General features: G+C 45.4%; 1 protein-coding gene across 1 annotated transcript in view; it reads left to right on the top strand.

Annotated features, from left to right (window-relative positions):
• The window catches only part of OAZ2 (ornithine decarboxylase antizyme 2), a 198,156-nt gene that overhangs the window by 17,464 nt on the left and 157,555 nt on the right, over positions 1-23,137 (top strand). The window contains 3 exon segments of the mRNA XM_069625424.1: positions 761-938; positions 20,246-20,321; positions 20,323-20,403. Of these exon segments, the coding sequence (XP_069481525.1) occupies positions 761-938; positions 20,246-20,321; positions 20,323-20,403 (335 nt within the window).

Raw genomic sequence — 23,137 nt, 5'->3', positions numbered from 1 at the left:
GGCCACAGTGTACTCGGCTTTAGGGAGTCCCTCCAAAAGGGGTAGAAAGGGGGGGGGGGTCTCTCCTGGTAAGGTCCCACTTGCCTTGACCCCTACCCTCTCAGGGCCCCCCCCCCTGTGGAGAAGTGACAAATTCCCTCGATTCAATTCATCACAGCAGCTTCAAAAGTAGAGATACATTTTCACCAAAAATCCTTTTGAACTTTGAGGATGGCCAGCAGGTATGCACCTATTACTTTGTCTATTAGCTATGTTTGGCACTGTCTCCCACAGCATCAATTTGTCTAGTTTGGAGGCCTTAGTGAGAGTGTTAGAGCCTACCTCACTGTGGTTGAATTAATTTCTCTGCAACACACTCTACAAATTGCATGGTAGATTATGTTCTAACTGTACCTCATTATTTGGCGGATTTGACAGTGGCTTCTTTGTCACCACTTACTGTGTATTTGTCAATGTAAAGTTTGTCAATTCATATTGGACATGGGAGTGCATGCCACAGTTATGATATGATGCAATCCAGCTCACGTTTTCTACAAAGGAGTTTGGCCTGATAATTCCTTTTGAGCAGTAAGGTACATGAAGTTGCAACTTTTCTCTCAGGCTTATTCCTTGTGTTCTAATCGCCAATCGGGAGGGAGGGATGTTGTATAAATTGGTGGATCCTCATTGTTCCTTGTTTTTGAAGTATGTGAACCAGGCAGAGCTTGTGTCAAGTGGAATTTTTGAGCTCTGATGTAGTGCCTAAATATTTTTTCCATAGATTTAAATCCTTCTGGCCTTGAATTTCGATTTCTACAGAGGTACGTCCAAAGCAAGGTTGAAAGGCTGGAAATTAAATTTAAAGAGGAAAAGTCATACAGCTGGATCACTAACCAGTTTGCCCTTGTGACTGAGTTGTCATCCGAAATGCTTATGCAATTATCTTTCAAGCAACAAAAGTAAATTGAGGCGCTTAACGGCAATGTACATTTAAAAAAAACGAATACCTAAAAATAGAGTAAAATCAAATTCACACTCCTAAAAATTAAGAAGTGTACACAATCCATTTGTCCTTTAAAAAAAATAAAAAATCCGAAAGTGGATTCATGCATCACATATATTCTAGTAAACCATTTTGAAAAGACGAACTGGGTAATTTTTATGTTAATGATGCTTTACTATTTACCAAAACTTGACTGTGACATTCATACTACGTACAAAAAGCTTTGTAATGAAAGTTTACTGAAGTCTTCATTATACATTTTCTAGTCCTACCTCTATTGTATGGGTTTCAGCTGGATAACTCTTCTACTTCGCAGCGGTTCCATGTCTTCATCAAAAATGTTTAATCTAAACCTTTTTCCATCCAATATTTTGTAACGAAAAAAACTTCAATCGAAGTGCATTTTGTTTTTTGGGGGGGGAGGGGTCTGAACCCGCCCCAAAAACCCTGTTTAGGACTCTTAAAAACCCACCCCAAACATTTCGGAAAACAAAATTAACCCTTTACCCCACACACAAATGCATTAGATTAACATTTTCGTTAGAAAATATTTGATGGAATATGTTTAGATAAAACATTTTTCGATGAAAAGACTAGATACACTTCGGAGCATGTATTAAATGTCTGAAAAATGGGAACAACCATGATTTTGTATCGTTTTTTTTTCTAGATAGAAATATTATAAAATATTTCATATCTTCACTAGTATGCCTATGTCTCCAATGCCCCTCTGAATTTCCCATTTCAATGTAAATGCTGCCAATGGTAATATTTAAAAAAAAAAAAAGAAAAGGACACAAAAAAGTTATTTAGCAAAAATGACTTGCATAAGACTAAGGATAATGTTTGCTCTCTAGATAAATAAAGATGTCAGCATTTCGCTCATTGAACACGCTGCTAAAGTTCAACATAAAAACACATTCCTCATAAGTAAGTACTAAATCTTCTTTTTTTGGAGATTACTCCAAAGCTCCTCCAGGTTAGTATTGGAAGCAGACTTTCTGATCATCTTTTTTACTCAAGGTAATGAATTGGCAGCATTTATGGCAAGAAGTCTTCAAGGGCCTTTCAGTAAGCCAAAGGATAACCAGTTTCTCCAGATTTTTCATTTAGTATGTCAAGGATTTAAATTTCACTTCCATGGAGGTACCCTATCCGCCTAGACCCAAATGCAGGGCAACATTTAAATACTGTGTGATTAAAGCAAGCAGCAATTTTTAAGTCAGACTGAATACTTTGCAAACCTTCAACTAACTTATTGCATTCATATGAATTGAAAAAGGTAGGGGCGCACACATCCTGTCTGACTCCTCTGGATACATTGAACCTCAAATTACATCCCGCCACAAACCATAGCGACCAAATGCAAAGTTATCAATATAAGAGTTGCTAATTGCTGATGGAAGACTTCATGGTACACTTTTCTCATTAAGATGCACCATAAGTTGGGGAACAGCATCAAAGGGAATGTGTAGATCAAAAAATAAACTGCACAATGGTTGCTTCAATTATATCACTTGCAGAAAGTTATTGTATGTCATTTGGATTTATATTGCACACTGCTGCCATTTGCTAGGTCTCCAGGTGCTCTAAGTGGTGAAACCTTGTGGCGTGGTCGATGGTACTTATTCCCAATCTAAAGCCTGCCTGTAAATTCGACACGGCACCATTTTCATGTGCCCATGTTTCTAAATGCTGGAGCAGATTTTTACCATACAATTTGGCAACCACATCTAGGTTTTCCCTCCAAGTGTTTGTGTAAGGTAACCTGTAGGTCCCTGTCATTACGCTGACATGATGCCCCCCATAGAATCATCCCATACAATTAATATACAACCACTAACCTGTTGCATTCATGGACATTTGTTTATCAGTAATATGTTTATTGCGTCAATGTACTTTCCATTAGGCCGCAGTGGTCTACAATCTTTGGCTCTCCAGATGTTTTGGGTACACCTCCCATCAGTCCTAGCCTGCACAGTCCCTGGTGAAGTATCATGGGAGTCATAGTCCAAAGCATCTGCCCAGATCTGCTCTGTAGGGGTTAGTGCTGTAATTGAGAATTCAGTGTCTACTAGCGTAGAGAGCCATTGATTGGATTCCTCAGATATAATTGGGCTAGAGGCATATTCAATACTCGCTCTTCCCAAAACCATCTGGAGACCTCCTTTCGATCATTGTTTTGGAGTGGATCATCCAGTTTATCAAGATTCCCATTAAGAATAGAATCCCTTCAGCACTATCATCCCCAGGAGAATGGGTGAACATATGCATTTCTGGGATGCAAACTACGGTGTCCAATACTGCCTTGAAAGGTTCCTTCAATTTCTTGCTTAGGTAGAGCAGTCCCATTTCATGGTATGCCCCTTCCAATGGTTTAACACAAAATGGGCGCCTGGGCCCCTCCGAAGCCTACTGAGGTGACCTCCACAAGCTCCTTGAGGAAGTGCATGCTGCATCACAGACTCCTGAGTGCCCCTGGGCCAACACACATTTACAATGCTTCTGATGAAAACGCTGCACTAGATGGGAGATGTAGGTTTTTAAATCAAACCTTACATCTTACACCTAGCATAGCTACAAAGGGATGTGGGCCTGGATCCTGTCGCAAATATGTTCCAGCAACCGCTGTAAGCAGCGAGTAACATTATTAGGTACATGGTAATGGCCGAGACAGCGTTTGGGTCTGGTAGTTCCTGTGGGGGGCTGGCATGCTCAAGTATTCAAAATGAGTAGCTGCAGTTGTAGATTTCTAGTGGGGGTGGGCATTACCATCTTCCATGAATTAGCGCACCCGGGTGTATCAAGACAGGGGTGTACCAAGGCAGCCTTAAGTGTAATGTAATGTAAGGTGAGTGGTGTTCACCACTGCCACATGGGCTTGCAGGTAGAGACGTGCCCACAAAGCCAAAGGGAGAAAAGTACACAAGAAGCAGGAGTACAAGGAGTGCTGCATATAAGCAAGAATGGGCAAAAGAGGCAGTGAACAGAAAGGGGCAGGGAGTACAAGTAAAACAAACAAGTAAGGTTCCCTCTTGGGGGGTGGGGAGGGAGTACACGGAATGGGGGAAGAGTTTCTCACAGAACCAGGGAAACTCCAGCCTTCTGAGCAGATTACTATTACAGGGCCCCACTCTGAATGCTCATGGAAAGGAGCAACAGCAGTGGGTGTCTGTGTCTGGACCCTAAGTCACGAACAAGGTAACAGTACTCACAAGATTGAAGCCTTTATGGGTCCAGCAAGAGCTGAACAATGACTGCCTCCTGAAACGGGAACCAGCACACAGTTAACAATGACACATGGTACAATACTACTGAAACGCGACAAAGGAAAGGGACGGAGATTGCCTTCTGAAAACCCAGCAGCCAACTCTGAACAAAGGAATTACACAAGGCACAAGTGAAGACAAGAACTGTAACGGAAATATCCAGGGTGAAAGGAAGTCAAAGTGAGCAAGGCTCAGGACAAAGAAGAAAAGCAAGAAAAAAAATCTAAGTGCAGGGGTAAGGAAACTGTAGACTGGTAACAAGGAACAGTAAATCTGGACTAGAAGAACAAGAGTAGGACTACCGAGAGAAAACAAGGAAACTGTAGCTCTGAAGTGGGTTAACAAGGGCAGGACTGAAGACTTTGCAAGGAAACTGCAGGTAGGAAACAAGATAATTAGTGTTAGAGAGCAAGGGGCTGTAGACAGGGAACATAGGACTGCAAACAGGGGAGCTGGGCAAAAAAGCAGCAGGGGTGTGAAGGCATCGTAGCAGGGCTGCAAGGCAGGGAGCACATCGCTCTGTAGCATGTTCTGGAAACAGGCCACAGCAGAAATCCAAAGATCAAGGCAACAAAGGGCTGGAAGCAAGCTCAGTGCAAGAGACCTGCACTCCTGCAAGCAGCTGCTTAAATACTAATACTGAGCTGCCCTGTGTTGAAGCAGGCTAGTTAGTAGCACCTGGAGCAGCACACCTGAAGGTAATTGGCCTCCTCCCTCTGGTCCAGGGAATGTGAACATTCCACTGATCTCTAAGACTTTTAGGGATTGTAGTTCTAAGACTGCTGCCTAGGAATAGCCAGGGAATGGGAACTGCCACAAGGTGCGTTATGGGACATGTAGTTTGTGAAATTAAATAAGAGTTCTAAATTCTTGCAAACGGAAAGCAGAGACAACATATGAATAGGTATTGTACAGGCAATATTATGGAGATGAATGAGTACCAAATATGATGGGTGCCAATTGGTGCGCCAGTGGCACAGTAGTGACAACCACACCCATTCAGACATTTAAAAAAAATCTTTTAAACTGGTGAATTTTACAGAACAATTTTTCTGAAAAATAAGATAAAGATACGCAACTTACAATTGGTTCTTTTAGTATAATATATGAAAACATCCAGTAGATGCCACATTACAAACCATACACAAGCATGCATTTTACTAAATTTTCATGATGCCTGTGTCCACAAGATTTGCCTGCACTGTCATTGTACGCCGCTTTCATGCAGCTGTGCCCATTGTATATGCCAGTATTGTCCTTGTAAATCACTTCATAAATATGTGCTTAGAATATATGCCAGCATTCCCACTGTATATTACTTTGATTTTATGGCAACAATCTATGCTATGGGCAGAACTGTAAACTTTTTTCATGCAGATGCGCCCACAATCTGACAGTATGGTTACTATACATCACTTTCATGAAGTTGGTGCTACAAGCTTTACCAGTATGTTCTAAGTAAATCACTTTTATGAAACTGTGGCTAAAATCTCGTGCAGAATTCCCAATGTAGCACTTTGATGTTGCACAAACAAAATAATCCAGCATTATCACTATAAATAACATGGGACTTTTTATATAAACACACACCCCTCTACCTAGCTGTACAATAAATCATGATATCCTGCAAACATATATCTTGGGTCATTAAGCTTGGTCTTGGGTATTCCGTCCGCATATTGTTAATTTCTGGCTCTGTTTGTAACTAAATCGCTATTTATGTACAGAGCGAGATGATTTTATTTATAAACAATTACTTCTGTAAATAAATTGCCTGCGGGAAAGGGCGTGAGGATAAATAGCACAATGGTTTGTGGCTGCTTTGCACAAAATCATAGAGAATTTTGGTAACACAAAAGACCCCATTTTGATAGTGATTCAGTCATGATATTCTTCTGAGCACATAATGCACACTGGGCCTGGTGTTCGTTTCATGGGTTATAATAAGTTTTTTGGTATAAAGCTTGGTCTGTACTGCTTGAGAAGAGGAAGACTTGGCTGCATGCAGTTTCACGGCTAGAAATGTAGTCCTGCAATTGAAACGCAAAAGAACTGGCCATGGCAGAGGCTGACGTGCTTTGTGGCTCGAACATTGGTACCAATGCTTTCACACCAGCGCAGCTCATTTGACGGAGTGAGGAAATGGGTCCCCCTCAACTCCTTCACCCCATCCCTGGTGCAGGACATCTCTGGCAATGCTGTGCTAATCCACCTAACCCAGGATTAGGGGAGGGGAACCTGCGCACCTCAACAGAGTTCAAAGATTATAAATATGTGAACTATCAGGTGATCTGGAACTTCAATCTCTGTCTTCAAACTGGCACAGCGTTTTGTAACCGCAACGTTTTTTGGGACTCTACACTTGAGGTCTCACCATTCTGTGTTTCATTTGCTTTTGCTGTTCACTTGCTCAATGTCTCCTGTTCCCTTGTTTGGCTTGATGAACCTTACATATCTGTTTTCAGTATGCAGCACTTGTGGTTACCCTGCATTTCTGTATTGGTTCTTAGAGCCTGGAACCGCAGGTAGCACTCTGCTAACCTCTCAATTGCATTGCTCCCATTCCCCACCATAGGTTGACTGCACGGTCTGCACTTTTCTGCTAGTTCTTCCTCGCCATACCATTTGTTATCTGAGTTTCTCTCCCACACGGTCTATGCTCACCACCATCTTTTCTGTATTCCTCTTGTAGACTTTCGATGCCCTCAGTCAGGAGACCTATGTGCAGATCCATAAGGCTGCCGCAACTTGCATTTTCATTTGACCTAATGTGTTTGGTCTGTCTACAGAGCTGGAGGCTCCTCACCTCCACAATGGCTCTGCAATTTATTCACACTACTGCAAGGGTGATCCGCATGAAACATTCGGTGCACTTACTCTGTATCACAGGCCTGCTTTGTGTCTCCCAAACTCTACCAGGAATAGGAGGGCTTTGTTTGAAATTCTTCATGCTGCTTGTGGTTTGTCTCCAGTTTTATGATTCCCTGCGTACCTCTGCCTCGTTTTTCAGAGTTGTTGTTCTACCCCACTCAACAGGGTATCAGATGTTTTTGAACATTTGTGGAAAAACCCTTAGGTTGTCTGTTTTTGTTCTCTCCCTGTGTTGATGTACATTTCATCACACCACTCTGGTGTTCCCAGTTTGCTCAGTCTAGTTCCTGTTGATCAATCAGATATTTATGAAGCGCATCCCTCCCCAGTGGAATCAGGGTGCTAAAGAATGCAGAGAGAAAGGATTGAACAAGTCTGCTCCAAAAAAGGTAGGTCTTCAACTAGGTTTTAAAAGATCTTGAATGTTACATAGAAAAGAGGGAAGAGAGTTCCAAAGTTTGGGGCCAGCCACTGAAGTCAGTGTTTAGGAACCTTAAGCAACTATAGGGAGGCCGATCGCAATGAGTGACCGGGACAATAAGGAACAAACTTTTACTGCAATGTTTGACAACCTTCGCCTTGAAGAGCTCGATGTATAATGCAAAGGACTTTAAAATGAATCCGGGTCTTGACGGGTAACCAATGTAGTTTGCGGCGAGCAACCGACACTGTGCTTCCATATGGAAGGCCTTTCACCAGACGAACGGCCGTGTTGTGAAACCCTTGCAAACGATCTAACAAATAAGCTGGTTGGGCCATCAGAACCACATTGCAATAGTCCAGAGTGCTATTGATGAAAGCAGCGACGACCAAAGCGTGAAAACTGCGTGGAATAAAAGGAAGCATCTTTTTCATCTGTTTCAGTTTGAGAAAACCAGCAGAGCAGATGGAACTAACCTGGGCTGCAACTGGAAGGAGCTGACCATATGGTCTGAAGGCGTTGGCGCATTCTCTCAATCTAAGCAGAAGCAAGGCTTTGGTTCGCACTGACAAAATGGTGACTGTCAGGCACAAATCACCACTGGGGTATGAGGTCTTGCCCTCTTGTGGTGCTATTCCAGGCATTCCTAAAATAGGCAGGGGCACATTAATCTCCCTTCATAAATCATTTAGTGTATTTTACTTTTATTAATGATCAAGGCTGGAAAAGGTTTCTTGCACATTCTACTTTGGAGTGCTTAAATAGCAATAACTTTGATAACCCTGATCTCAACTATAGCTGGACCAATAGGCGGTCTAAATCTTACATCGATTAGGTCTTTACAGGCACTAAAATGATTAGATGTTGTGATTTGGTTCATATTTTTAATAACAACTTAAGTGATCATACTGTCCTTACTTGGACATCAAGTTCAAGGCAATCCCATCCTAGGTCTTAACTTTTTGCTGTAGTTAAAGTAAACCAACAAAGAAATCCTATCATATGGACTGGGAAAATGATGAGCAAAATAAATAATATACTAGCAATTCAAACATTACTTGATTCATGGTTGGCATCTCCTAATTGAGATATTGAGTGTATGTTCGCGATCTAGCCGACCACCAATATATTAAGAAATCTACTTTTGCTAGTAATCTTGGTAAAGAACATTTTGCATCATTTGACCCTTTGATGCAACAAAGAAAAGTGGTATACAGTAAGACCAAGGCAATTATTAGAAGACATCCTTTGCCATCCCCTAAAGGGAAAAAGAACAGTTAACTATTTTAGCCACTGGATATAACAATTGTTTACTCCGATATTTCATAAATAGTTAAAATTGGAAGGTATTATTTGGGATCTTGAAAAATAATGACAACTGGAAATTCTGGTCACGATGTAGGGAGTTTTTGGCAAGATCTGCTTCCCTTGATCTTATTGCAGTTTCAGAACTCCACTGGGAAATGTGCATGACCAAATTATTCTTTGTCCCCAAAAGTGAAGAGCTTGGCGATTAACATTATTTCTCCCAGATGACGTTTTTTGGTGAGGAATTTGAGGTGGATGATATTGTTTCTATCACTAATAAACTCAATTCCTCTTGAGCCCCAGGGCCTGATGGCACAGCAAATGTTACCATGAAAGCAAATCCTGAAGTTTGGGCTAAAATTCTATTGCAATTGTTCGTACATCTTGAGATAAGTGGGAAAATCCCTGGTAGTTGGAGGATGCCTGTGCATAAAAAAGGCGATAGACATCACCCCTCTAATTATCGATTATTAGCTATGCTTGACGTGAGCCAATGTATTTTATTTTGTTTGTTTTGACTATAGTATTAAACCCAAAAAATGGGTACAGGAAGGGATCTGTTGAAATGTTTTCACACTGGCTTTAGAAGGGCGCATTGCACTTTGGACAATATTTGCACTACACAATATCTTATGGCAGAGGCTTGGCGTCATCCGAATTCTAATCTTTATTGTTTTATAGATTAAGGCATGTGATTTAGTATCTCGTCCTCGTTTCTGGAATAAACTTGAACAATGGGGGGATCAGTCCTCATTTGTTATTTTTCCCAAGAACATTACATATGCCCACTACTGCTGCAGTTTGTTCTAATCAGGAGGGGGAAGTAACTGGTTTTATTAAAACAAATCAAGGCCTTAAACGGGGGTGTGCTCTTGCACCCTTATTATTTATTCTGTACATTTCAGATATGGCTGCTACTTTTGACACTGTAAACAAATATCCCTCCCAAGATGAACGAGAGGCTCTGTCGTGGCTTGGTTATGCGGATGACACAGTTCTCTTCGATATGACTCCTATAGGACTTAGACACCCTCGCCAATTTTGCACAAAAGATTTTTATGGTCATTAATACTTTTAAGAAAAAAATGGTGTCTACGCAAATATTTACTTGGAAATTAAATAAAGTTAAACTTGAAGTGGTGGATCTTTATACCTATTTAGGGTTTCCTATAAGGCTTAAACCCAATATCCACTTATACCAGGATATTATTGCAACCAAGATCTGGAAGAAAAGGTTAGTAATAAAAAATTATACAGCCAGTAGAGGAGGAAATAATTAGGAAGCATTGCTAATAATATATTGTACTCCAGCCGTAGTTTATGGTTTACATGTGCTTCCTCACAGGCAAGTAAAATGGCTTGACAAGTTTGAAGGCGAAGTACTCCGTTCTTTAGTGAATCTGGCTACCACTGTTCCGGTTGAGGCTTCGAGGATGGAATTTGGTATTTTCTTGTTAACCTCTATATGACTAACTCAACAAACTAGCATATTTCTTAAATTGATTTCATCCCAGACTAATTCCAACAAGCTTTTGAGACTTATGGGTAAAAAATATCCCTTTTTGAGACTAAACCCTTTTTTGTTTGAACTGCAACAGTTGACTTTATTTCTTTTGTCGTCATTGGGATTATCTTTGCCGTCTGTTCTTGAACTGCCTAATATTGATTTTATTCTGAAGGAAAAAAATGTAGAGATTTGGATAGAGTAAATAACTTGGCAATACTCCTATGTCCCGTCCCCTTTCCTCCATACTTATGGGACATCTCTCCGTCCTGTGGGACAGGACCGGAGCACTTTGTAAAAAGCATCCACATTTTTTTCAAAAATGTGTCCTTCCTCTCTTTCCTGCGCGGGGCTTGGCACGTGGCTGTAACCCCGCCCACCTTGGCTCTGCCCCGCGCAACGCCCATCAGTCCTTTTCTCCGCACGATCGGGGCCGGACGCACTTGCATCCTCGGAAGACTTTCTTCCCTTTTTCCCTCTCTGGCTCTCGCTAGCGTTCGTTTACTAGTCTGTCTGTCTTTTAAACCAGATTTTCCAGACTGTTCATCGTGTCACTGTCGCTTCGCGAGGGCGGATCCCCATCCTCTTTGTTTAGAGTGTTTGGGTCCGGAACACCGTTGGGACTCCTGTTTTTACTGTAAGTCCCTTTCGGTCCGGGCACTTCAACGTCGGTTGGAGTGGTGGGAGGAGGTGTTCGGACGGACTCCTCCTTCGCATTTTCAGGCGTTCATAGACGAGAAGAAAATATGCCCGATAAGTTCTTTACTTTTCATAGCAACCCAGCTGGGGGATACCTTTCCCGGGTTCCTCTCGAGCCGGGAGGGGCGTTGATCGCTCTGTTACCGGGGTTCGCCCTGAGGTGCCTGTCGGGCCTAATAATTCTACCAGAGTTTTCTCCGAGGGTCTCCGTAAGGGGCCTGTGTCCACCGGAGTACGCTCCGAGGCCCCTCCTGTGGGGGCTGTTTGTAGAACCCAGTTCTACTGAGTCGTGGTTATCGGATGCTTGCTCTGAGGCCGCTCTTTTGGCTTCCCTCAAAGACAAAACCGGGGTGCGCCCCGAGGTCTTGGCTGGGCTTGAGGTTACCGAACGGTTGTTCGAGACCGTGCCGATAAGGCTTCTACCGGGCCTAGGTCTGAGGTCCCTCATACAGAGGCTAAGGATACCAACAGTTCTGAGGGGCCGGGCAAGGCCCTGTCGGTGAAAGCGCACCGTTTCCGCTCTTGTGGTGACACCAGATCTGTTGACGGGGCAAAGAAGAAAGTTTCTTCTTTCACCGGCAGTGCCGAGGCCCTTCCTTCGAAGGCTCAGTTGGCGGTTGGTATGTCGCAGAAACATTCCAGGCCTCATAGTACCGGCTCTGCCGAGGTTCCTTACGTTAAGGCTAAAATTAAGACCCCTGACCCATCGACGGGGACCCCTGCCTCACTTCCTCACATCCCGCAGTTCCCCTCAGATGAGGACAAAATGGCGGCCATTCCCGCCACGACCACGGCGGCCATTTTAAGTACTGCACCTACAACTACGCCATCGGCCCCTGGTGTAGGGTTTGGTCCTTCGGGTGAACCTAAGGTCCCTTGTGCGCATCCTTACCGGCCGGTTTATGATTGGAACGCCCAGAAGCCTCTTCCGCACAATGTTTCGTTGCCCGCGGGAGCGGCTCCCTTGATTTATGTGGATTTGTCGTTGGAGGGGCCGGTGTGGCACCCTTCTCCGTTACGTCCCTGGATTTGTCCACCTCATGAGAGGCCTCCTCAGGTTCCGAAACAATCTCCTGAGGACGCTTTTTTCGGTAAATTTCAAGCGCTTATGCGCACCGACCCCATGAGGGAATATTTCAAAGGGCTTTTCAAGGAGATATGTCCACCCGTGCCTCCGGCTCCACCCGTTCCGCCAGTGGTCCTGCCAGCGCCTCCCTTGCCCGTGGTGCCTCCCCCTGCGCTTCCGCCTGTGCCAGCATTGTCCCCAGTGGACAAGGCAGAGCCTGACACGGTTCAGCAGGAGCCTGACCTGTCAGATGACCCTCAAGGCGATCAGGACAACGAGGACCTTCCCCGCTCTATCAGAGCTTTCCATGAACGGGTGCTGGACATGATGAGTTTCTTAGATGTTCCGGTGCCCGAGGCACCTGCTCCGCAGGAGGGCGTGCTTTCTGGGGCATTCGCCTTGTCTCCTTTGGAGCGTACCAGCCTGTTCTTGCAGAAGGACGTTCTGGCCGAGGTCCGAAGAGTTTGGGAAAAGCCACACTCGGGACTTTTTGTCAATAAAAAGATTGACACAAGGTACAGGCTGCATTCTTCGGAAGAAGTGGCCTTGTCGTCTTGTCCGCCTCCCTCCTCCACAGAGGTGGCTGCGGCTACATTGCAATCCAGGCCTGCAGCATCCTCCTCCGCGACGGTTACTTAGGTCTTGGGAAAGGAGGACAAACTCCTGGACTCCCTAGGAAGGAAAATCTTTGCCAATTCGGCCTTACAGCTCAGGCAGGCCAATGCAGAATTGATTTTGGCGGGAGCTAACATGCGGATCTGGAGAGGTCTGTCTGAGTTTGAGGAGCACATTCCGGTCGAGAAGTTGGAGGATTTCACAGGAGGCCTTTCCGATGCAAGGGTCTTGGCCCAGGATCTCTTGGAGGCTGCGGCTCATCACGTAGACACCTCGGCTCGGGGTCTGATGCTTGGGGTTGATACCTCGCAGCAAGTGTGGCTGCATGCCACTAAGTTCTCGAAGGAGGTGCAAGACAAGGTTCTGGACCTTCCATTTGATGGTAAGGAGCTTTTTCACTCTTCTACCGATGTAGAGCTCACCAAAACCAAAGATAGCACTCAGACGGCTAAATCATTGTCTGTTCTGGTTGAAGCACCCTTCAAGTCTCAAAGGCCGTTGTCGCAAGGTCGACCTTCCTCTGGTTTTAGGGGCTTCCTCGACCGCAAATCTCGCAGAGTGGATACTCCTGCGGGGAATAACCGCCGTAGACAACAGCGTACGCGGTTTTTCTCCCGCTCCTCAGCCTCCTCATCGGGTTCAGGTAGCACCGCCACCGATAAGCCTGCCAAATGAGGGTTTTCCGCGCTCGCACGAGACCCCGGTGGGAGCACGCATTGCATCTCATTGGGAGGCGTGGCAGGCCATCGCAGAAGACAGATGGGTCTTGTCAGTCGCTTGAGCGGGCTTCCGCTTACCTTTACCCCCCTACCCCACCCCTCAACCCTCCTTTTCAGCTGTCGGGCTCACCCTCCCTCAAGGCCGAGGTTCAGAAACTTCTGCACCTTATAGCTGTGGAACCCATTCCCCTTGGGGAGCGAGGGGAGGGCTTCTATTCCCGGCTGTTTACGGTGCCCAAACCCAACCAGGCTGGCCTGCGCACCATCCTAGACCTTTCCCAGTTCAATCTTTTCCTACCCCAAGAGAAATTCAAGATGATCACGCCCAGCCAGATACGCTCCTCCTTGCAGATAGGCGATTGGCTCAGCGTTGGGGGATCTTCAGGACGCGTACATGCATATCCTGATTTGGAACCCACAAAGGAGATCTCTGCTTCTCTTTGGGAGAGGAGCACTTCCAGTTTCGAGTGCTACCTTTTGGCCTCAGCTCGGCGCTGCGTGTCTTCAAGAAAGTGATGTCGGTGATTGCGGCCTAACTTCGTCTCCAGGGTATCCATGAGTATCCGTATTTGGATGACTGGCTCTTATGCCGGGGTGCGCCCTGAGGCCTTGGTGGGGCTTGGTGCTACCGAACGGAGGCCCGCGCGAGTAAGGCTGTTACCGGACCTGGGTCCGAGGTCCCTCGTACAGAGGCTAAAGCTACCAACATTTCTGAGGGTCTGGCAAGGCCTTATCGGTGAAGGTTGTTTCTCACTGTTCCTGCTCTTGCGGCGACACCAGATCTGTTGAGGGGGGCAAAGAAGGGAAATTCTTCTTTTACCGGCAGCGCCGAGGTCCTTCCTGAGAAGGCTAATTTGGCGGTTGGTATGTCGCAGAAACATTCCAGGCCTCATAGTACCGGCTCTGCCAAGGTTCCTTATGTTAAGGCTAAAGTTAAGACCCCTGATCCATCGACTGGGACCCCTGCCTCACTTCCTTACGTGCCGCAGTTCCCCTCAGGTGCTAACAAAATGGCGCCCGTTCCCGCCACGACCGCGGCAGCCATTTTGAATGCTACCCCTACAGCTGCGCCATCGGCCTCAGGTGTAGGGCTGGTTTCTCGGCATTGTGCGCATCCTTATCGGTCAGTTTATGACCGGAATGCTCGGATACCCCTTCCGCACAATTTGTTGCCTGCGGGGTGGGCACCTTTGGTTGATCTGTCCATCCAGATATAGGAGTGGGCCATGCTTCATGGCGTCTGGCTGCTTGTGGTGCACATCCCAGGCCAGCTGAATGTCGCAGCGGATGCCCTTAGCCGGCGGACAGTGGTCAGCTACGAGTGGGAGTTGAAGGCAGAGGTCCTCATGGATTTTCTTGCGTTGGGGCACACCGGAGGTGGACCTCTTCCCTACAGTGGTAAACAAGAAGCTTCCTCGGTATGCCTCCAGAGGGGGGCTGAGAGCCTCCTCTCTGGGGGATGCTCTCGAGATTCCATGGCACAACATGAGAGCTTACGCCTTCCCTCCTATGCCTCTAGTTCATCGAGCAATTGGGAAGCTGAAGAACTCTGTGAACTGTTCCCTTCTGCTCATGGCCCTGTGGTGGCCGGACAGTTTTGGTTCTCAGAACTTCAACACCTGTCGGTGTTTCCGCTGATCAGGTTATCAGTAACCCCAGATCTTCTTCATCAAGGGGAACAGCAGATGTGGCACCCCTCCCCACAATCGCTCAGCTTGGCGGCATGGTGCCTGAGTTCAAGTCTTAGAGCATTTTAACTTGTCTACGGACAACATGCGTATTATCCAGGCAGCCAGGGAACCCTCGACCAGATCCCAATACAGGAGTAAATGGCTCAGGTTCTATCGTTGGTGTTTGGAAAAGCAGTTGGATCCAAAGGTGGCTACGATTGACAAGGTGCTGTCTTTCGTGTCCTCCCTAGCAGAGTCGGGTGTTTACGTTCTGTCATGCAGAATTTACCTTTCAGCAGTTTCTGCTTATCTTGCTATAGACCAATGCTCTTATTCTCTGAGTAACCCAGTGGTTAAGAGGCATTTTGCAGGCTTGACACGCCTCTACCCTCTGGTTCGTAGTCCACACCCGCCTTGGGACCTAAATGTAGTCCTGACGGCGCTGTGCCATAAACCCTTTGAGCCAATGGCTACGGTTGACCTCCAGTACATGTCCTGGTAAGTGTCCTTTCTGGTAGCCGTTACGTCAGCGAGGAGAGGGAGTGAGCTCCAGGCATTGTCGATGGAGCACCCTTTCTTGGTCTTTCACAAGGACAAGGTAGTCCTTCTGACGAACCCAGCTTTCCTACCAAAGGTAGTGACCGAATTCCATCTGAATCATTTGATTTCCCTTCCGGTCTTTTTTCCGAACCCTGCCTCAGAGGCGGAAAGGGTTCTACACTGCCTGGATGTCCGAAGAGCTCTTAGGTTCTACCTGGACAGACCTTCCGAGCTTCGGAGCTCTTCCCAACTTTTTGTGACCTTCGGTAAGCCTCAGGGCAGGCCGGCGTCTAAGGCATCTATTTCCAGATGGATTACCTCCTGTATCACGAAATCTTTCACCGTCCAAAAGCTGAAACCTCCTAAAGGTATCCATGCACACCAGGTGCGAGGCAAGGCAGCCGCGGTTGCTTTTCAGAAGTATGTTCCCTGGGACTCCATCGCTAAAGCGGCTACTTGGGCCTCCCCATCTGCTTTCTGTAAGCATTAGTGCCTCGATATGAGCTATAGAGCTGACGCTCAGTTCGGCCAGGCTGTGCTGAAGAACCTGTTTCAGTAAGTGGTATTTCCATCCACCCATAGTTCCTGTAAGGAGTGCTTGGGAATCTCCCATAAGTATGGAGGAAAGGGGACGGGACGTAGGAGTATTACCAGGTTACTCACCGTAGTGACCACCTTACTCCTAGTCCATAGTCCCCTTTCCTCCATTCGCCCGCCCGCCGTCCCCTCTAATAAGGTTCCTCTGTTATTGCTAAAGGGTCTTTGACCCTGCGATAGAAAAGGACTGATGGGCGATGCGTGGGGCGGAGCCAAGGTGGGCGGGGTTACGGCCTCGTCCCAGGACCTGTACAGGAAAGAGAGGAGGGACACATTTTTGAAAAAAATGTGGATGCTTTTTACAAAGTGCTCCGGTCCCGTCCCACAGGACGGAGAGATGTCCCATAAGTATGGAGGAAAGGGGACTATGGGCTAGGAGTAAGGTGGTCACTACGGTAACCTGGTAAAACTAGCAGATAAAAAGCGATATAAAGCCTTTTCGTTGCAAAGCTTCTTAGTAAATGCTCCTGGTACTTAACTATCTAATCTTTGTTCTCCGGCTTCAAGAAGATCTAGCCTCCATTTACGTCTCAATCTATTCCCTACTTTAGACTATGTGGGCGCTTGGGAAGATACCCTCTGAAAAAAGACTTTGGGCCTCATTACACTGTAGGTGGTAAGGGTTTACAGTTACCGGTATTTTACCGGTACCGGTAAATCCTTACCGCCTTACTACAAGGTCCCTTTGCCGGTTGGGGAATTTAATGCCTGCTTTTTTCAGGTATTAAAAACCAACCCGCAAAGGGATCAGTGGGGCTAATTACGGTACCGCAATTTGCGGTACCGTAATTAGCGCCTTCCCCATTCCCATAGAGCCCTATGGGGCAAAAATGGGAATGGGGAAGGGCAATGGTGGAAGGGGGAATTACCGCCCCGCCAACCTTGGAATGGGGCGGTAATTCCTCTTTCCACCAAGGCGGTGCCGGTATTTTACCGGCATGAACCATGGCGCTAATAGCGCCATGGTTCACCGCCTTCCGTGTAATGAGGCCCTTTGTCGTCTGTGCAGGATGGCGATTGAGACAAGTCGTCATGTTCTGACCTCATGTCCTATGTTAAAATCTCATTATTGTAAGGGATATAAGAACTTTGTAGATCATATAGAAAATATTGAAAATTATCTGTTTTTAAATATGAGATGACATGGAATATGTATTTTTATGATAGTATTGATATTTTTTATTCTTGATATTTTTACTCTTCTTGTGATATTTTTCTTTTCTCTGGTCTCTTATCTTTTATAAGATATTTTGAATGATACAAATCGGTATTGTACGTTTTTATCATACCTAAATGTTTGCATTTACAAAAAGCCCTACAAATGCTACCACCAAAGGTTCGAACACCAAAAGTTCACACCTTTGGTGGTAGCATTGTAGGTAAGTATAAAATAAAAAGACAGTGGGGGTGTCCCCCGCAACACCCCGCTCACTATACTGTGTGGTACAGTGAGCGGGGTGTTGCGGGGTACACCCTCACAGCACACCACATAAAAGAAAAAAAAAACAGGGGGCTTTACTTTACAGTATAGTGAGTGAGGGTAGCGGGGAGAAACCCCTGCAGCCTTCCGTTAAAAAAAAAAAAATTAAAAAATTGAAAGGTCCCTGCCGCGCTGCTTCCGATCACGGAAGTGAAAGGGAACTGGTGCCTCAGGGACTCGGCGTGAAGAAAAAGGTAAGTAGGGTATGTTTATGTTGGGGATGTGTTGAGAGTATGGGTGTGTTGTGTGTGGGGGTATGGGTATGTAGGGGTTGTGTACATGTGTTTGCATGCGAAATGTGCGAGCCTTTGGTGGTTCGCACATTTCTCATGCAAACTTTCCGGCTGCGGGAAAATTGGCCGCGGTCTGATCACGTATCTTGTTATAAATAAATAAATGTTTATCTTCTTGCTGATTATAATGTGATGAGAATGTTTTACAGGAAATTGTTATAATTGAATGTAACTTTGTAAATGTACTTGGGGTTGGTTTTATAACCAAATGCACAAAGTTTCTTAAATAGCTGGAGAAACATCTAAACTTGGCACCATACATTTCAATTCCCGAATAAAATTCCGAAAACAGTCCCTTGAATGCACATTTTTTTTCTTGTGCATAAATCATTACAAGTAAAGTGACATTGTTAGATGGAGTGTGGATTTTAAAAATAAAACCCATAAAAGGATTGCACCTGTAGTTTTATCCTGCCTTTTAAAAACATTTATACGGAAACGTCCGTATGGACATTCTGCTGACCAATGGCTACAGGAACGCTGTATTTGCATAATTTGCCTGCCAAAAGCACGAGTCCTGTTACACTTTCATTACTTTATGCCCATGCTTGACTTGGTACCGTAAAGTACGAAATAAATTGGAGCACTTTTAAAAAGAAATCTTTCTGGAAAGTAGGCCATGTTGCAAGTTCAGACTGTGCTTGCGATGAGCATGCGTCATGCCATGCTTTTCTATGTCAGTTTATGGAAAAGTATGTATTCGATTACAGAAGTACTTTTAAAACCATCAGTACATCAAATTTCAACTAAGTCCCATTTTACCATGCCAAGATAGATCAAATCCCCCAACAAACGGTCGAGATATGCCGAGACTGGGGGAGGAAACACTTGCAGGAACGTCCTGTTTTTTTTTTTTCTCCAGAGACATAGGAGGCCTAGAATCATTATAATAATAACCTGTTCTTTATGTATCGCTTTTATCCAAAGTGCTTTATATAAAACCTTTTTATAGACCAGTATTATTGCCCAGTAGAAATTGGTACTCATTTTGATCGACTTCGTAAGTATAATAGGCTGAGCCAACCATGCTGGGGTTCGAACCTGCGACTTGCAGATCACACATACATCGCAGCAGTGAGCGCTTAACCCACTGACTATCTTAACTGTTATCATCATACATTTTTGGGAACTCTTCTAAAAGCAAACATTCTTGGGGGATAAGGGGTGGTTGCTGTTATCCTGCATGGGATTCCTGGCCACTGTGCAAGGGAACTGCAAGATTCAATGATAAAATAAAAATCGTCACTTTTACCCCATACTCTTCCACCCCTCCTTCCCTCCCCCCCAATCCTCCCCAGTGGCCCGTCCATCACCTGGCCTCATGTACTTGGCCCACCCAGTCTCTATGCACATATACATTTTAAGAAATGCGAACCAACGTCCATCTGGCACAATTGAACCCAATTATGAAACTCATAATATCAGTGCGAAAAGGATCCTTGCCAATTCAGCCGAAACGTACAGATTATCCCGTCTCTGTTTATATGCTCTTCCAAAACGTTTGTACGTGCTTGGCACAGACCTGGCAAACCCCTCGCCTACCTTGATGATTACCACACTGTATCGCAGAAACAGTTTCAAGTGTCCATTGCCAATCAACCTACTTATGTAAAAAAAAATATTAAAACCACAGTAAGGTGGCAGAGCTCTCTGTTCGTTCTCTCTCTCTGGTCTCTCCCCTCGCTCCCTTCGTTTTCTTTTTTTTTCTCTCTGTACTCCTTCCTTTTTTACCCCATCTCTTTCGCCCGCTTTCCCTTCTCTTGCAATCCTCTCCCCCTCTTCTCTTCCGCACCCTCTCCCTTGTCTTGCACCCTCTCTCTCCCCTGCTTCTCTTCCCATTTCCATCCCACTTAACCCCCTTGCCTCCCACCGTCTCGCTCGTCCCTTTCCCCTCTCTTCCCATTTCTCTCATCTCTTCCCCCTCTGTGTTTCCAGTAAGCATGTCTGTTCTCTTGCCTTCTTGCTCTCCTGAAATTAGAATCCAAGTCCTGTTTCCCGCTGGTTAGCATGAAGCCCGGAAGATGTCTATTTCTAGATGGTTATTTGACAACATGCCGTGTTATGATCCTGTGCTGCCAGACGTTCTGCCCGGGGCACTTGAGACCCTCGCTTGCTCTGCGCTGTCATCCAAAAATATACTGAAGATTGTGTTGCTGAGAAAACGACATGCTAAAGTGCCCTAACTTTCCTTTCTGTTTTTGTTTCTTGCAGTAGTATATTACCTTTGAGTAAATGTCCACAACTCCAGTGCTGCAGGCACATTGTTCCAGGGCCTCTGTGGTGCTCCTGATGCCCCTCACCCACTGTTGAAGATCCCTGGTGGGCGAGGGGACAGCAGGGATCCTGCTCTCCCAGCTGTGATATACAAGGTAAGCTCAGTTTAGTACATGCAAAACGCAGATGTGTCAATGTAAATGCACAATCTTAAATTACTTTTCCAAAACCCTATTCTGGCCTCCTGTTTTTATTTTCAATGCTGAAGAGACCTCATTTTAAATTCGTCTCCCTTACTGCGGAGTTCACATGAAGCCATTTGCCTAAAACCATGTCTATTTTGACAGCCATCCATTTAATCTCTTCTGGTCAGAGAAGGCATTATAATGAATCCTAGAGTAAGTAGGGGTGGCCATTGTCTCCGCTGGGTTGCCTTTCCCCTCCAAGTGGGGTGTGGAGGGTACTGTGTCGATTTTGTTACCTCGCTCCTAAAAAATGTTGCCTTTTTTTGCTGCCTTGAAGCAACCTCAAACCGGCGACAAATAGGCATAGAACCCTTGTCATCCAGGGGGGGGGGTATGGATGTTTCACCCCTCAGCCCCCATGCAATCACTCAGTACCCCCTGCACTGCGCCTTCATCTTCTCCACTGGTTTCCCTGAACCCTCCATTCTTGGTTAACTTGCTTCCTAGGGCCCAAACAGTCACCCCCTTCCTGCCTCCCTCCTTCGCAAACAGCTTAATGGCTCACCCCTTCCGACTTCGACCTTCCATCTTGGTGGATCCTGCATTGCGTTTTGGCGGACTTCTGTGGGTGGTACAGGAAACGCGGTCGACACACCCCATGCGATGTGTGAGGTTAGCTAGAGTTGGCCAAGTGCAGGATGGTGACGAATGTCATATTTGCAGCTGTCACTCCGCTCCCGGTGTAATCAAAATCCTAACCAAGTGTGCCTTCAGCCACTTGATTTCTAAGTAGTATGTGTGTTCCTTGCACAGAATTCCTGTTAAAAACAAGTACTGGCAAATTCAACTGGTTTGTCCCTTGCATAGCAATTATCTAGGCATTTGCCAGAGAACAGCCATAATGTGCCCAGGTACTCGTGTCATTTGCCAGCTGTTGCCATCACTGTGGCATTGCCTGGAAAATGACTATCCAACGTCTACACAAGACCAAACTGTCGGCTTTGCCAGAACTTTGTTGAAGGTATAGCATTTAAAGTGTTCAACACAGTACTAGGCCATCGCAGGTTAAGTGCCAGCCATAACTGATGTGCTTGTGTACTTCAACAAATGTCTAAGTAGATCTGCAACCTGTGACTCTCCAGATGTTTTCGACTTCAACTCCCATGAACCCTAACTATTGACTGCTTGAGAAGGCTGATAAGCGGTGTAGTCCAAAACACCTGGCGATCCAAAGGTTTGCAGAACCCTGAAGTGGAGCATTCTTGGTGTGCATGTATGTGTCTGACCTTGAGGAGGTCATGTATGTGCCAAGAGGGAAGGACTTGTTCCTCTTTTATTTGAGGTTCACTGTAAACGTTCTTTTTTAAATCGTCGCTCTTTGATCACCCAGGAGTCGGACGGCCGGACCCCTTAAAGTATCCACTCATGCACTCCCAGCAAGCGGGTGCCCTTTCAGACTGACTGACAATGTGCCGCGTGTGTAAGAAGCATGTGCGTGATGTGATGGCAAATCAACCTGATCCCTCTGCTAGATTAGCAGCACTTCCTCGGACACTCGATCTGCGCGTTCCGCCCTGACGTGCATTACAGCGGCAAGACTAAAAATATTCAAACCAAAATAAATAGACACTTGTGTACTACAAGCTGGTGACTGAATCCGTCCTTGGGGCCTGTTCTGCAGACGCGGCCGTTTTGTCGTTCATGCTCCTCTGTGCTCTTGTGGGAATTAGATGGTTGAGTTCGTACTGTTCACCAAATGGCTGTGCTGCTTGATGGAGTCGCTGAAAAGTACGTTTTGCTGCAAGCTTTCTGCTTTTCTGTTTTCTACAAATGTACGAATCATGAAGCGGGCATAGTTTGTTTTTCCACTCCATGATCGCCTCCTTTGAATTCAAGTGGCTTTTTTTTTTGTTGTTGTCTCCCCGCCTTTCCACCCTGAACTGTTTTTCTAGTTACAAGCTAGGTTGCTCTGTGGCGCAGTGCACACTGGGAAGGCTCCTCCTTGCTTAGCTGATGTGCAAGGTGTCGTGAAAGTTTGTCATTCTGGCACATTTAGGAGAACAAAGGCACTCTTGTCCGGATTCACGTAGTGAATCTGTTCATTTGAGCTGTGCACTGCCAGCATATACAGTGAAGAGCCAGATGCATAGATGAATAGGACGAAAAGGGATATATGCACGTTTTAGGAGCTCCCTTTGGCTGGAGGGTACTTTGTAGAATAGATCTTGTATCTGCCTGTGAAAGACCTAAGGGCTAAGATATCAGTGTGTGAACGGGATGTAAAAAACGAACACTGTGTACAAACAAGTCATAGAGACTTTATTTTCTATGTGTTAACCACGTACACAGTGTATCATTCTTTGCACAAATTGGACTAACAAGTACCAATCACGAGATGTTGTATATTGATGTGTGTATAAGCTTTTAACTAATAATTTGTAGGTGTAATAGCAGGTGGCAATACCTGCATCTTTGGATGTTTTGAAGTATGATTAAATAAAATGGACAAATGTTTTGTATGTAATATCTGCTTGATCCTCCTTGGATATCAACCTATATTTGTTCCATGGTTGTGTTGCAGAGGTTCATAAGGACTAGATGGGGTACGTATTTTAACTGCGTTGTGAGACCTTCATTTGGTTTATTGTACAAAGACCTAATCATTACATCATGTAGAACCTAGTGTCTGTCACTTGGTTAAATG

The sequence above is a fragment of the Ambystoma mexicanum genome, chromosome 11 (genome assembly GCF_040938575.1).
Source record: "Ambystoma mexicanum isolate Mex_15411 chromosome 11, UKY_AmexF1_1, whole genome shotgun sequence".
Lineage (NCBI taxonomy): Eukaryota > Metazoa > Chordata > Amphibia > Caudata > Ambystomatidae > Ambystoma > Ambystoma mexicanum.
Note: the sequence above shows the minus strand (reverse complement) of the source record. Positions and strands in the feature narration are given on the sequence as shown.